Genomic DNA, 16,147 nt, shown 5'->3' with positions numbered 1-16,147 from the left:
TTAAATGACTTGCCCAAGATTACGCATCTCGTGAGGGGCAGGGCTAGAAACAGAACTGGCCAACTGACTGCAGAGTTTGTGTTTTCACCTTCCATGCTCTATGGACCCTCAAAATAGGGGAATTTCTTTCTTAATATAATTTTTTCCCCAGGATTCAGTTTATATTATTTCTTTGAGTTATGGGTGAGATGAAAAATTATCTTTCATAAATAGAAAGTTAGTTTCTCAGTTACTGGGAATTTCTGGAGTAAAGAGGTGTTTTTCAAATGTGAACATGGCATTGGGGTGGGTGGAATAATTCCTGATTGTGGTGAGAGGTGGGCAGATATTGTAGAAATTGAGCACAGTAACAACATAGGAAATGAAATCGGCCCCCAAAGATCTGCATTATAGTAAAAAAGAAAATCACATTTAGTAATATTTACAAGTGAATCTGGTGAACATATGGAACTCAGAATCATTTCCTCTGTGTATCCCTGTTACTCAGGGAGTAGATAAATAGGTAGATTTTCATTTACTGCTTTAGGAAATGTTAAACTGAGTTAATGGTGGTTTTAATAAATTATAAATAGAAGGAAGCCCAAGATTTTAGTCTAATAAAACTTATTGTGCTGATTTCATTTATTTAATTAAATTACAAACTCTCCACCGTAGGATTGTCTGGGCCTCCTGGTGCTGGAAAATCAACTTTTATAGAATATTTTGGAAAAATGCTCACTGAGAGAGGACACAAATTATCTGTGCTGGCTGTGGACCCTTCTTCTTGTACTAGTGGTGGTGAGTATCACTGGTCTCTTTGTAAATTGCAGAGCAGGGGCTCCTGGGGCCAGCTCTCCGTTACAGTTTAGGGGCAAATTGAACCAGATTTGAGTTCGGTTTCAGTGAAGGTAGAGAGTTCAGGGGGCAAGGTGGAGCCTGAGGGAGATGGTTTGGGTCATTGGATTTTCCAGAGGAGGTTAGCTTCCAGGTCACCCAGGAGTAAGCTGGGTACTTAGAGAACTAGGAGATCAAGTGCCAGAAGTTGAAGACAATCAAAAGCAAATGTCAGTGCTTTGTCTGTCACACCTGGGGCTCAGCCCCTTTCCCTCCTGTTGGCTTTCCTGCCTGCATCAACCCCTATGAAACACAGAAAATGACGTCTCACTCCCTCATTTCCTCATATTGTTGTAACTTAAGCTTAAAGAAAAAAATCTTCATGCTCTGTTTCACCTGTCACCTGTTTCTACTTCTTGTTCAGTTAAACAGAAAGCTCCTAGAAGGACCGTGTGATATACTGCGATTCCCCGCGGCACTTAGCCCGGGATGCTGCACATGGTGCTGTGCAGTTACTTACTGATTTGGGGTCATGCAGTCACTCAGAGCTTAATTTGCAGCTCATCAGAGATAAAATGGATAAACTTAGTTCCCAAGAGGATCATTTAAGGGAAACATAAAGCATGCTATATAAATACTCAGGAAAGCTTTTTCTTCTCTTCTCTTTATGATTTAAGCATCTCACGTGGCAGTTACTCATTTAACAAGTATTTTAGCACGTACAGCGAGACCCTGTGCAAAGAACATGCTGGGTTGTTTAATGGTAAATAAGACACAGTCCTCTTGGCCTTGTGGAACTTTATATCTTGTGAGGGAAATAGGTGCATGCAGTCCATTACAGGGTAATGCGTGTTGTGAAGGGAGAAATTCAGCGTGCTTTGTGGAAGGGTTGTTTTATATCCTGTGGGTTTAATGCTAAAAAGTAAAGATATCATCATCATGTTTTAGGGGCTTTAGATCAACAGAGAGGTGGATAGCAATTCCTGTTACCACCCATTGAGAAATTTAGCTGATAACATTCACAGTTTTTGATTCACTATAATGAAAAGGTTAACCATAAAATAAAATTTATACTTGCAAAGTTCAAGATTAAATCCATGTCAGTGCATTATCTTTTTTTATAGTCTAAGAACTTTGTTAAAGGTAAGTACTAGCAGGTGTAAAGTACTAATAAGGTATAAAGAATTTATTTACAGTGGTCTTTATTTCCATATATGTGCAAAGGCTTTTCTCCTCACCTTCATAAATACTCTCTCATACTTGGAGTGGCAAAAGGAAACAGTAGCTTGAGATGGCTGCAGCAGCAGTGGTGGCATAAGATAAGCGGAGTGGACTTCTCTGGTGGTCCAGTGGTGAGGACTCTGCACTTGCATTTCCAGGGGCACAGGTTCAGTCCCTGGGTGGGGCGCTAAGATCTCAAATGCTGCATAGTGCGGCCAAAAAAGGAAATAAATAAAAAGTTTTAAATAAATGTCGTTTTTGAAAAAAGGTAGTCTGATTAAAGCTGCATAGCCATGTGGTTTTTGACTTTTCTCAAACCAAAAATGATCCCTTTTTCAGGTGAAAATACATAGACTTTGAAAGAAAAAACAAGGATAAACAGGACGCTGCAGTCTTACCTTATCATTGCAGCAGTACATAAACAGTTGAAAATAGCATTGCATTGAAGTTTGAGAAGCCTGTTGTCAACCCTCACTGTGTTTTGGATTCATAGGCCCCCTGCAGTGGAAGTTTGGAGACCTTCCTAAGGGCCTGCAGTCAACAGTTTTGGATTTACTGACGGACAGCTATATGGGACAGTAATTTCATAAATGTTTAGTTTGGCGTGTAGGGAATCTATAGGATAATAATTTAAAGTGTAGCTTTGGCAGATTGTTGACGTACACAGAGATGATTTCACCCAGAAAATTACTTTAGAACAACATTTTGTGTACAGTAAATACGGTAGTTGAGCTCTGTCGTAAGTACATGCTGTAGAATTAGAACCTATGAGAATTTGAAATTGGACTCATCAGGGATAAGATCATCTGTTTAAGGAACGCCTCAGTGTTTAGCATCAGCCTTGGACAAGTCAGCTCTTAAGCTGAAATTAAAATTCAGGTTAGCACAGCACCCACCCCCTTCAAACGTTATTATGTGCTTAGTTGTTCAGTTGTGTCTGACTCTTTGCGACCCCATGGACAGTAGCCCACCAGGCTCCTCTGTCCATGGAATTCTCCAGGCAGGGATACTAGAGTCCGTTGCAATTAGCTTCTCCAGGGGATGGTCCTGACCCAGGGATCAAACTCTGGAAATGCTACTGTGTACTAAGAAAAAGAAGATACAAGGTAATCTCACTAGTTTTAGAGCTCTCAGTCTTCTAGAATTTGCAGGTACTGATGTTTGCCAAAATAACTGCAGTAAGCCCTGAAACAGCACCGGTTCTGTTCCATAGGTATTGTGTTAATTGCCTACCGTGAGCAAGCATTAGGTGTACAGAATATGTGAGACATGATCCTACAGACAGCAAACACGGGATAAAGCAGAGTTTCTCTTTAAATGGCCCTCCATGTTGTGGGCAATTGTCCTGCACACTGAAGGATGTTCGGCAGCATCCTTGGTCTCTCCCTGCCAGATACAGGGGACACCCAACCCCCCAGGTGTGACAAGTACACGTATCTCTAGATACTGATAAACACGTTAAGATGACAGTAAAGAAACCACCCCAGCTGAAATGGAAGATTGGTTTGGGGATTAGTAGAAGCTGAATTGGACAAGCAATTAGGTGGCAATCTCAGGGCCTCCAATGCAGGGCCGAAGAATCTATATTTGAACTGCTTAGTCAGTGAGCCATTGAGGGGCTGGAAATGTTAAACAGATTAATTTGGTATCATTACAATACACTGTGTTGGAAAAAAGTTTTAATAGTATGAGATATAGTTTGAGGTTTTGGGAGAAACGTCCTAAAGCATTTCCCCTAAGAACTGGCTGATTGATCATTGGCCCTTATCAGTGTTCTATGATTGTAAAATGTAACTGTGTTTCAGGATCACTCTTAGGTGATAAAACCCGAATGACTGAGTTATCTAGAGATATGAATGCGTACATCAGGCCCTCTCCTACTAGAGGCACTTTAGGAGGCGTGACGAGGACCACAAATGAAGCTATCCTTCTGTGCGAAGGAGGCGGGTATGACATCATCCTTGTTGAAACTGTGGGTGAGTGTGTTTTCTATTTCATAACAATAAAGTACTGTTATAATGGACATTCTGTAGAGACGAGTGACGACTAATTTCATTTTGTTCATTCAGCAGATACTTAGTAAAGAGATAATTAAATATAAGCTATCTCAGACTCTTTAGGAGATAGGAGTATGTGGGCTATGATCCTTTCTTGTTATTGTTCAGTTGCTAAGTTGTGTCCAGCTCTTTGCAGCCCATGGGCATGCCAGACTCCTCTCTCTTCCACTGTCTCCCATACTTTGCTCAAACTCATGTCCGTTGAGTCGGTGGTGCTATCTGACCATCTCATCCTGTGCCACCTTCAGTCTTTCCCGGCATCCGGGTCTTTGCCAATGAGTCGGCTCCAGGTGGCTAAAGTATTAGAGATTCAGCTTCAGCATCAGTCCTTCCAGTGAATGTTCAGGGTTGATGTCCTTTAGGATTGATTGGTTTGATCTCCTTGTAGTCCAAGGGACTCTTTAAGAGTCGTCTCCAGCACCACATTTCAAAAGCATCAATTCTTTGGTGCTCGGCCTTCTGTATGGTCCAGCTCCCACATTCGTACATGACTGCTGGAAAAACCGTAGCTTTGACTATACGGCCCTTCGTCGGCAAAGTGATGTCTCTGCTTTTTAATACGCTTGTCTACGTTTGTCACAGCTTTCCTTCCAAGGAGCAAGCGTCTTTTAATTTCATGGCTGCAGTCACCATCCGCAGTGATTTTGGAGCCCGAGAAAAGAAACTCTGTCATTGCTTCCACTTTTTCCCCTTTTTACCTGAAGTGGTGGGACTGAATTGCATGGTCTTAGTTTTTTGATTGTTGAGTTTCAAGCCAACTTTTTCCACTTTCTGCTTTCACCCTCATTAAGAGGCTCTTTAGTTCGTCTTCACTTTCTGCCACTAGAATGGTATCATCTGCATACCTGAAGTTGTTGATATTTCTCCTGGCAGTCTTGATTCCTGCTTGTGATTCATCCGGTCTGGCGAAGGATAAGCCTTATGTCTGGGTAGTGATGACACGAGGTGGTGTGTTTTCAGTGCCAGAGGAGAACTGTCAGCATTAGGACGACCTGTGGAAACGCTACTTTACACCCAGTTTGGGAATTCCATGGTGGTCCAGTGGTTAGGACTTAGCACCTTCACGTCCATGGCCCTGTTTCAGTCACTGGTCAGGGAACTAAGATCCCACAAGCCTTGTGGCATGGCTAAAAAAAAAACCCAACCAACCAAACAAAAAACATAACACCCCATTTTCTTAAAGCAGTTCTGTGTCTACAATATGTTTTCATTAAGAAAGCTAATGTACTTGGGCACATCATGTTTTATTTTATCTTTATATCCCTGGGACATAGTTGTACCCAGTGAATATACTGAAAAGGAAACACTGAGAACCTCGTATTCCTATGGAGAGACAGTCTGCTGTATTACTGTGTGATCAGCGTTTGTGACACAACCTCACTCAGATTTAGGGGATCGGGGAAGACTTTGGGGACGAGGTAACAGAGGGACTCAGTTTTAAAGGGAGAGTGGGCAACGGCACCCCACTCCAGTACTCTTGCCTGGAAAATCCCATGGACGGAGGAACCTGGTGGGCTGCAGTCCATGGGGTCGCTAAGAGTTGGACACGACTGAGCGACTTCACTTTGACTTTTCACTTTCATGCATTGGAGAAGGAACTGGCAACCCACTCCAGTGTTCTTGCCTGGAGGATCCCAGGGACGGGGGAGCCTGGTTGGCTGCCGTCTATGGGGTTGCACAGAGTCGGACACGACTGAAGCGACTTAGCAGCAGCAGCAGAGTTAAGTAACAGAGGGGCTAAAGGGCCTTCCACTGAGACTCAGAGCAGTGAGTGCACGTGGCCCGGTTGGGGGGCACTGCAATTGGGGAAACAGGAAGGAAGCTGCATGAGGGCATTGAGGGGCATCGCTTTTCCTGGACCTCGAGGAAGGAGGAGCTGGCGTTGAGCCCATGACCCTCTGGTGGCACCCGTCCACGCTGTCCAGGGATTTCTCTGGGAGAGACGCAGACAGTAGCACTGATCCATGGTGGGGTTTGCAGGGCTGGTAGAAGGATGAGGAGGCAAGAAAGCTGCCATGTCGACAGGCCTGGTCTAAGCTTAGAATCGAGTGCTCCGGCTGTCCACCCTCAGAAGGGAAGCCGAGAAGGAGCATTTCGAGCAAGGAGGAAGTGCGGGTCTCCACGTTCCCTGTTCAGAGACTGAGCCGGTGGGAATGGGGGCGGGGGCAAGGTGGGGAGGACAGCTGTGCTCATCAGGTGAGGCAGCAGCTTTTAATGCATTGTTCAGAGGTGGGTGTTTAAAGTGGGATCCGGTTGAGCATGTGATGCTGAGTGACTCATGAACTGGAATGGAGGTGATGCGCAGGGTGGTCAGAAAGTCAGATTTTCGTGACTTTTAGTGGACAGTTGTGACTTACAATTTCAGGTGTGGGACAGTCGGAGTTTGCTGTCGCCGACATGGTTGACATGTTCATTTTACTACTGCCACCAGCAGGAGGAGATGAATTACAGGTAATTATTTTGACTTTTTCACCCCCACAAACACAAAGTATACATCTCTGAAAGTACAAGTTCCCAATGTTGTGGTTTTTTGTCAATTAAGTTGATATTAGTGTAGGGGAAGAAATATCATTCACATTGGCTAAAATACCTAAGGCAGGCAAAGTCTCCATATTTTTTTTTCCCGACTTATCATTGTAGAACTTCTGACCTTGAGCTAATCATACAGCTTAGACTTTTCTACCTGTGACATGCGAGTGTGCCAATTTAGCAGTAGCTCCAGCCGAGAGACTACTGTTCCAAAAAAAATACCCCGCATGAGAGATTTCTTTGGTTTTAAACTGGGATCCCACTAGTATAGTTCGTGTATTATAGAACACAGTTCTTCCTCTGGCCTGCAGTTCGTGTCTGGAATTGAATCCCTGAGTTAGCACAGCCTTCACAGGGTGGGGGCCCCACCCTTCACAAGACTGGCTTCACTCCAGACTCCAGCAGCAAGCCTGGGGTTCCCAGGCCCCACATGCCTCTGACTGGCCGCAAAGTGGGGGTTTGCACTGCCCCTCGGGTTCAGTAGTTCACTGGAAGGATTCACAGATCTTAGGAAAGCACTGTGTCACCAGTTAGAGTTTTATTATAAAGGAGACAAATCAAGACTAGCCAAATGAAGAGACAGACAGAGACAGGTCTGGAAGGTCACAGCCTCGAAGGTTCTGTGTCCTCGGGACACATTCACCTCTTGGCACACTCATGTGTATCACCAGCCAGGGATTCTCCTGAGCTTCGGTGCCTGTCGTTTTTGTTGGGGTTTTATTATGGAGGCGTGATTGACCAAATTGCCATCCACGTGATGAAACTCAGTCTGCAAACCCCACCCCCCAGAGGCTATCAGGCTGCTCACATGGCTCAAAGCCCCTGCCCCCTCATCATGTGGTTGACTTCTGGTGCGGTCAGCCCCCATTCCGCATGATCTCTTTGCATAAACTCAGGCACTGTCCTAGGCACTCACTGTGAATAATGGAGTTGCTCCTGTCACTCGGGAGACAACAAGGCCCTGGAGGTTACCTCCCAGGAGCCTCGGACAAGGACCAGCTGTTGCTGCTGCTGCTGTTCAGTTGCTAAGTCACGTCCTGCTCTTGTGATCCCGTGGACTGCAGCCACCAGGCTCCTCTGTCCTCCACTAAGCTCTTTATTATACAACACCTCACTTTCAGTTGAAAATTTCTGAAAAACTAGTGACATCAGACTCTGGTTGCTGCAGTTTAAAAACATTAGTAGAATTTAATCATTGAAAGTTATGTTTTAAAATGCTTGAAAAGGAATTTTAATCTTAGATAGCAAAATATTCATTTTCCACATAAGGTTTGGCCTTAGGATTTTTGTCATGTTTTCATGCAGTGTAATTTAAATCAAGAGATTGAGACATTTTTAGCCATCAGCTTATTTTTTCCTCAGATGCAAATAGAAAGAAAAAAAAAAAAAAAACTCCATCTATTTAAGGGAAACTTCAAAGACTTTGTTTCTAGAAATGCGTATGTTAGTGACAGGGTGTTTTCTTCTTTAGAAGCACCTGAATGATGATGATTTTGCTTCCTGCAGGGTGAGCTCTGGGAAAAGCGGAATCCATCATGAGACCGTGTAAACTGTCTCCTGTCACTGAATCACATTGTGTCTGAATGATGCATTTACTCTAATTCCGAATGTATTCCAGCATGTTAGTCTCCAAGTTTGAAAAAGATATTACAAATGACTTTCATAATCCTGAGACTCAATGCTTTTGAGTAAATTCCATCAAATAATTGTGATTCCTAGTAGAAGGTGCAGAGAAAAAGTCATAGTATTTGACTTTCAAAACCCTAGTGTGAACTGGTGTCCCATTGTTTTCTAGCATTAAATATTTGGGATAAGTCACTTTCCTCTCTTTTTCTCACGAGGGCATCAAAAGAGGAATAGTGGAGATGGCAGATTTGGTGGCTATCACCAAATCTGACGGAGACTTGATCGTGCCAGCTCGAAGGATACAAGCAGAGTATGTGAGCGCACTGAAATTACTGCGCAGGCGTTCAGGAGTCTGGAGACCAAAGGTTAGCTTGCATTCCGTTCTGCATTTTTCTCCCCGAGTAGACTGTGCACATCAGAAGAGGGGATGTAAGTCCCAAGCTAGACATACAGGCCATCTTTGCTTGAATGAGATCACAGTTTTAAAAATTATGACAAAGCCAGAGCCTGTAGTGATTTTAAGTACAGTCCGTCAACCACCAGATGTCAAAAACTGGATGTGAGGTGATAGATTAGATTGCTTAATGCTGGGCTCAAGCTGTTTGGAAGTGATGGCAAATCCATTCTGAAAAGATACACCCTTAAGATTATGGCGCAATTAATGACTTGATTATCTACATTAGAGTTTGAGTAAGAGAGAGAAGTCTTTTGATACGGTAACTCTCCTTCCCATTATGTTTGTTGGGTGATGTTTTTAATAAGGAAAAAAAAATCCAGTAGTAAGTGATGCAGTGATATTGATGGGGACACTTTATCTGTAGAAGGACACCGTGTTATTAAAGAAGAAGCGTCCATTGCTATAATGAGAACGATGGTGACGTCTCTTGCCGTTGGCTCCCAGCATGTTGTCTTTTTTGCTGTGTCTGGAGCCACCTTGTCTGTGTGGGCACTGATGCTCAGTTCATAGCACCTGCTGAATCAGGCAGTTTGACGGAACAGTGCTGTGTTCTCAACTCGGTTTCATTGTATGGCACTCAGGCCTCAGGGAAACCTGTGCAGCATTGCCCGTCTCATCCCAGTGACCCTCCCATGGTTTACCTCTGTGACCTTTAAAGACCGTGCAAGCAATCCTTGGTCAAAATAAACCTCTGAGCTAAAAACTTGACCTAGAATCTGTGTCTGATTTCTGCTTTGCACTTAGTAATCTTAGTAAGTTATGTTAGTATATTTCTCAGTGTATTTACTTTGACACAGTGATAAGAGATCTCATTTTTGTCACTTACCTCTTTCCATAGACTGTAAATATTAATTGGAAAATGCCAGCGTCCCCACGAAAGGGTTTTCTGTCATTGTGAGTACAATAATTCTGTTTCTTCCCTTTTCAACAGGTAATTCGTATTTCTGCCCGAAGTGGAGAGGGGATCACTGAAATGTGGGATAAAATGAAAGAATTCCAGGAGGTGATGCTTGTCAGTGGGGAGCTGGCTGCCAAGCGACAGAAGCAGCAAAAGGTCTGGATGTGGAACCTCATTCAGGAGAACGTCATAGAGCATTTCAGGACCCACCCCGCAGTCCGGGAACAGATTCCTCTTCTGGAAAAGAGGGTTCTCAGTGGGGCCCTATCCCCAGGACTGGCAGCAGACCTGTTGTTGAAAGCTTTTAAAAGCAGACACGAATGAAGTGCAGCCTACACAGTGATTTTAATATATCTTTTAATAAAGTATTTTAATATTAAAAGTCAACTGTGTGCTTGTCTTTCCAGTAATTCTCTTGTGGTGCCCCTCGGCCTCCTTATTTGTGAACCATGCTTGGAAAGTCAAAGACCATTAGCTACAGATGTCAAAGATCAGGCGGTCAGCAGCATGCGCAAGGTACATGTATGTCCCTCAGCTCCCCTTCTTCCTGTTCTCATACCCTGACGTGGTGGCCTGTAGGGTGGCGTCTCAGCAGTCACAAGCAGAGACAGCTGAGGACAGAAAGATGGACCTTAAAATGCTTTCTTTGGTTCTTTGTTCTCTGAGTTTCCAGAGAAAATGTGAGCCAGAGTGACTGCATTTTTGAAATCTTCCTTGAAGCTAGAATAACATACACTGGGTTTCTAAGAGCTGGAAACCACGACATTTAGCATACCAGACTGCTCTAGGAATTTCTGAAGTGGCCGTGTGCATGAGTGGCACGGCAGTTGGAATGTGTAGGGATGTGAACACGACTTTAAAGTCTGCTCGTCTAGACTGAGGATCCCCCGTGGTAGGTAGGAGAGCCCAAGGGAACTGCAGAAATCAGCTGCAAATAATGTGGGTCCAGTAATCCCCAGGAGTTAAGAGTACATCATGAAAAGGCCCAGGTGAGGTCAAAACGATTGAAGGGTTATTCGGTTTGAATGTTATCAGAGTTTTTGCTTCTCTTTCTTCTTGGCCATCTGACTTCATATTAGCATCTTGAAAATGTACTTGATTCTCGATGACGAGGAACCAGTTTTGTCCTCTGGAGGAAACATGGCACAGTGATTAGACCTTGGGTTCTGGTATTGGGAATGGTGAGTTTAAACCTAGATCCGTTACTTACTGGCTATGTCAGTTTGGACAAATAACCTACTCTTCTTTTCATTTATTATTATTTTTATTGGAATATAATTGCTTTACAGTGTCGTGTCGGTTTCTGCTGTACAGCAAAGTGAATCAGCCACACACACACACCTACCATTCTGAGTTTCCTACTTTCTTCCCTGGTAAATGTGGTGACTCAGATGGTAAAGAATCTGCCTGCAGTGCAGGAGATCCAAGTTTGATGCCTGGGTTGGGAAGATCCCCTGGAGAAGGGAATGGCTACCCAGTTTAGAATTCTTCCCTAGAGAATTCCATGGACAGAGGAGCCTGGTGTGCTGTAGTCCATGAAGTAGCAGAGTCGGACACAACTGAGCAACTAACACAAAATGGAATTGATATGGTAACTTTATAAGGTTGGTGAGGATACATGAGCTAATAGGAAAATCATTTTGCTGTCGCGGTGGTGCACTGGAAATGCTCGAAGTCTGCTTGATATTATCATTCTGTTCAAGTTACAGTACATGAAGCTGTGCAGACCTTATAAAAAGTTCAGTTTTTTTCCCATGGTCTTATTACTACCATCATACTCTTATGATATTTTATGATAGTCTTTAAAGTACCTGCTCTAGTTAATTCTTTGAATATATTTTATAGTATTTAATGGTAGTTATGACTATGTACATTTAAGTAAAATTATTTCTAACCATAAAATTTGTCTATTATTACTATTTTACCAAACATTGTTTTACATTTTTTTTTAAGGTTAGTGTTATTGGCATACCTACCTGATAATTTTAGGATTAGGAGAAAATTGAAAAGGTCACACAGTCAATTTACCTAACTTTAAAAAGGACCACTATCAGATGAAAAACTGTTTCTAGAATCTTCCAGAGAAGGAATTCCGTAATTTCCCTTAGGAAGTAAGCTGTTACAGGGAATAACAACCCCGTCATTTGTGGCCCAAGGGAAGCAGCACTAGGGCACAGACACACTGTTACGAACAAGGCGGAGAAGGGCTGGCATTTGTTAGGCCTGAATTTTTCTATGCATTTATTTCTCAGCTTGAACTGCTTTTATGTGTTATAGATGCAGCCATAAAAAGCATTAGAAAACCTGCCTTGTGTTTCTGGTGTGGTTTTTATACAATTGGCCATGATCTAGAGACCAATCTCCAAGGTTCACATTTCTGTTATTTGCTATACTAGAAGCTGTATAATAAAGTATATATATACTGTATAATATAGTAAAATGAAATAAATATAGTGGCCTTTAAAAATAATTCATGTTTCCTTTTATTAAGTTCAAAAATGCCATCACTCCTCCCCACCTCTGATTTTAGCAGGCTGGACCCCTGACCTGGTCAAAAACACAGGTTTTGACTTAGATACCCAGAGTGAAGTCTCAGCTCTGTCACTAACCAGCTATATGATTGGAGGCAAGTTACTACTCCTCTGTATGCACCGACCTCCTCATCGGTAAAATCAGGACAAGAACAGCTACTTTATGAGCTTAGGTGACCAGTGGTAAAGAATCCACCTGCCATCACAAGAGACACAGGAGACGTGGGTTCGTTCCCTAGGTCCGGAAGATCCCCTGGAGGAGGAAATGGCAACCCACTCCAGTATTCTTGACTGGGAAATCCCAATGGACAGAGGAGCCTGGTGGGCTACAGTCAGTGGGGTCACAAAGAGTCAGACACGACTGAGCACACACACATGCATAGCTACTTTATAGATTGTTGGAATAATTAAAATGAGGTATTTAAATTGCTTGGCATTCAGTGTGTGCTACATGCTAGATCGCTTCAGTCCTGTCCATCCTATGGACTGTGGCCGCCAGGCTCCTCTGTTCATCGGATTCTCGGGCAGGACTACTGGAGTGAGTTACTGTGCCGTCCTCCAGGAGATCCTCGGGACCTAGGGACTGAACCTTTGTCTCTGAAGTCTCCTGCATTGGCAGGCGAGTTCTTTACCATTAGCACCACTTGGGAAGCCCACAGTAATTGGTAGGTGTTGTTGGAGATGTTATAGTTGACACTCTTTGTTTCACAAAACAGATTCACATCATCTTAGTTTGGCCAAACTACTTAATCTCACTGTACCTCGGTTAATGAATGGGCTTGATAATAGTATTCACCCGGAGTTGTTGAAAGGACTGTCTTGGAACCTCTCTGGTGGTTCAGTGGCTGAGACTCTGCACTCCCAATACAGGGGGCTCAGGTTTGATCCCTGGTCAGGGAACTAGATCTCTCATGCCACAATCAAGAGTTTGCGTATGCAGCAATGAAGACTCGATGTGCCAAATAAATAACTATTAAAAAAGAGAGAGAAAGGACTGGGTTAGTTAATATACACACAGTACCTGGACATAATAAGTGCTAAATAAATATTTAATAATGGAGAGTTGCTACCTCTTAAGGTTGTTGTAAGAATTAAATGAGCTCATCTCTGGCTCAAACGGATAATTCTTTTCTGGAAAAAAAACCTGACTTCACTTTTGTCAAAAGCAAAATTATCATTAATTTCTCTAGATGGGTAAAAATGTGCTGTCTTCCAAACTGAGCTCCAAAGTTGACAGACATTTTGCTAAAACAATACCAAATTTCATTAGAATGTCTAGACTTTCTTGTAGAGGTATCAGTTCAGTTCAGTCGCTCACTCGTGTCCGACTCTTTGTGACTCCATGAATCGCAGCACGCCAGGCCTCCCTGTCCATCACCAACTCCCGGAGTTCACTCAGACTCACATCCATCGAGTTGGTGATGCCATCCAGCCATCTCATCCTCTGTCGTCCCCTTTTCCTCCTGCCCCCAATCCCTCCCAGCATCAGAGTCTTTTCCAATGAGTCAACTCTTCCCATGAGGTGGCCAAAGAACTGGAGTTTCAGCTTTAGTATCAGTTCTTCCAAAGAAATCCCAGGGCTGATCTTCAGAATGGACTGGTTGGATCTCCTTGCAGTCCAAGGGACTCTCAAGAGTCTTCTCCAACACCACAGTGCAAAATCATCAATTCTTTGGCGCTCAGCCTTCTTCACAGTCCAACTCTCACATCCATACATGACCACAGGAAAACCATACCTTGACTAGACGAACCTTTGTTAGCAAAGTAATGTCTCTGCTTTTCAATATGCTATCTAGGTTGGTCGTAACTTTCCTTCCAAGGAGTAAGCGTCTTTTAATTTCATGGCTGCAGTCACCATCTGCAGTGATTTTGGAGCCCAAAAAAATAAAGTCTGACACTGTTTCCACTGTTTCCCCATCTATTTCCCATGAAGTGATGGGACCGGATGCCATGATCTTCGTTTTCTGAATGTTGAGCTTTAAGCCAACTTTTTCACTCTCCACTTTCACTTTCATCAGGAGGCTTTTGAGTTCCTCTTCACTTTCTGCCATAAGGGTGGTGTCATCTGCATATCTGAGGTTATTGATATTTCTCCCGCCAATCTTGATTCCAGCTTGTGTTTCTTCCAGTCCAGCGTTTCTCATGATGTACTCTGCATAGAAGTTAAATAAGCAGGGTGACAATATACAGCCTTGACGTACTCCTTTTCCTATTTGGAACCAGTCTGTTGTTCCATGTCCAGTTCTAACTGTTGCTTCCTGACCTGCATACAGATTTCTCAAGAGGCAGGTCAGGTGGTCTGGTATTCCCATCTCTTTCAGAATTTTCCACAATTTATTGTGATCCACACAGTCAAAGGCTTTGGCATAGTCAATAAAGCAGAAATAGATGATGTTTTTCTGGAACTCTCTTGCTTTTTCCATGATCCAGCGGATGTTGGCAATTTGATCTCTGGTTCCTCTGCCTTTTCTAAAACCAGCTTGAACATCAGGAAGTTCACGTTCACATATTGCTGAAGCCTGGCTTGGAGAATTTTGAGCATCACTTTGCTAGCATGTGAGATGAGTGCAATTGTGCGGTAGTTTGAGCATTCTTTGGCATTGCCTTTCTTTGGGATTGGAATGAAAACTGACCTTTTCCAGTCCTGTGGCCACTGCTGAGTTTTCCAAATTTGCTGGCATACTGAGTGCAGCACTTTCACAGCATCATCTTTCAGGATTTGAAATAGCTCAACTGGAATTCCATCACCTCCACTAGCTTTGTTCGTAGTGATGCTTTCTAAGGCCCACTTGACTTCACATTCCAGGATGTCTGGCTCTAGGTGAGTGATCACACCATTGTGATTATCTGGGTCATGAAGATCTTTTTTGTACAGTTCTTCTGTGTATTCTTGCCACCTCTTCTTAATATCTTCTGCTTCTGTTAGGTCCATACCATTTCTGTCCTTTATCGAGCCCATCTTTGCATCAAATGTTCCCTTGGTATCTCTAATTTTCTTGAAGAGATCTCTAGTCTTTCCCATTCTGTTGTTTTCCTCTATTTCTTTGCATTGATCCCTGAGGAAGACTTTCTTATCTCTTCTTGCTATTCTTTGGAACTCTGCATTCAGATGCTTATATCTTTCCTTTTCTCCTTTGCTTTTCGCTTCTCTTCTTTTCACAGCTATTTATAAGGCCTCCCCAGACAGCCATTTTGCCTTTTTGCATTTCTTTTCCATGGGGATGGTCTTGATCCCTGTCTCCTGTACAATGTCACGAACCTCCGTCCATAGTTCATCAGGCACTCTATCTATCAGATCTAGGTCCTTAAATCTATTTCTCACTTCCACTGTATAATCATAAGGGATTTCATTTAGGTCATACCTGAATGATATAGTGGTTTTCCCTACTTTCTTCAATTTAAATCTGAATTTGGCAATAAGGAGTTCATAATCTGAGCCACAGTCAGCTCCTGGTCTTGTTTTTGCTGACTGTATAGAGCTTCTCCATCTTTGGCTGCAAAGAATATAATCCATCTGATTTCGGTGTTGACCATCTGGTGATGTCCATGTGTAGAGTCTTCTCTTGTGTTGTTGGAAGAGGGTGTTTGTTATGACCAGTGCATTTTCTTAGCAAAACTTATTAACCTTTGCCCTGCTTCATTCCGTATTCCAAGGCCAAATTTGCCTGTTACTCCCGGTGTTTCTTGACTTCCTAGTTTTGCATTCCAGTCCCCTATAATGAAAAGGACATCTTTTTTGGGTGTTAGTTCTAAAAGGTCTTGTAGGTCTTCATAGAACCGTTCAACTTCAGCTTCTTCAGCGTTACTGGTTGGGGCATAGACTTGGATTACTGTGATATTGAATGGTTTACCTTGGAAACGAACAGAGATCATTCTGTCATTTTTGAGATTGCATCCAAGTACTGCATTTCGGACTCTTTTGTTGACCATGATGGCTACTCCATTTCTTCTAAGGGATTCCTGCCCCTAGTAGTAGATATCATGGTCATCTGAATTAAATTCACCCATTCCAGTC

The 16,147-nt window shown here is 43.0% G+C and overlaps 1 protein-coding gene across 12 annotated transcripts in view; it reads left to right on the top strand.

The window, feature by feature from the left end:
• Positions 1–9,988, top strand: part of MMAA (metabolism of cobalamin associated A) — a 28,943-nt gene extending 18,955 nt beyond the window's left edge. For 6 of the 12 annotated variants that reach the window (XM_086346504.1, XM_086346503.1, XM_086346505.1 and 3 more), the window contains 5 exons: positions 655–777; positions 3,840–4,010; positions 6,457–6,542; positions 8,462–8,611; positions 9,635–9,988. In XM_086346504.1, the coding sequence (XP_086202630.1) occupies positions 655–777; positions 3,840–4,010; positions 6,457–6,542; positions 8,462–8,611; positions 9,635–9,925 (821 nt within the window). In that variant the 3' untranslated portion in view covers positions 9,926–9,988. The remainder of the gene's footprint in view (positions 1–654; positions 778–3,839; positions 4,011–6,456; positions 6,543–8,461; positions 8,612–9,634) is intronic. The other 6 variants (XR_015144159.1, XM_086346514.1, XM_086346511.1 and 3 more) reach the window with 2 other exon arrangements.
• The last annotated feature ends 6,159 nt before the right edge of the window (positions 9,989–16,147 follow it).

This window comes from Bos grunniens, chromosome 17 (assembly GCF_055505025.1).
Source record: "Bos grunniens cultivar Pamir isolate PY7600 chromosome 17, Bosgru_T2T1.0, whole genome shotgun sequence".
Classification (NCBI taxonomy): domain Eukaryota; kingdom Metazoa; phylum Chordata; class Mammalia; order Artiodactyla; family Bovidae; genus Bos; species Bos grunniens.
This window is presented reverse-complemented; position numbering and strand designations above follow the sequence as displayed.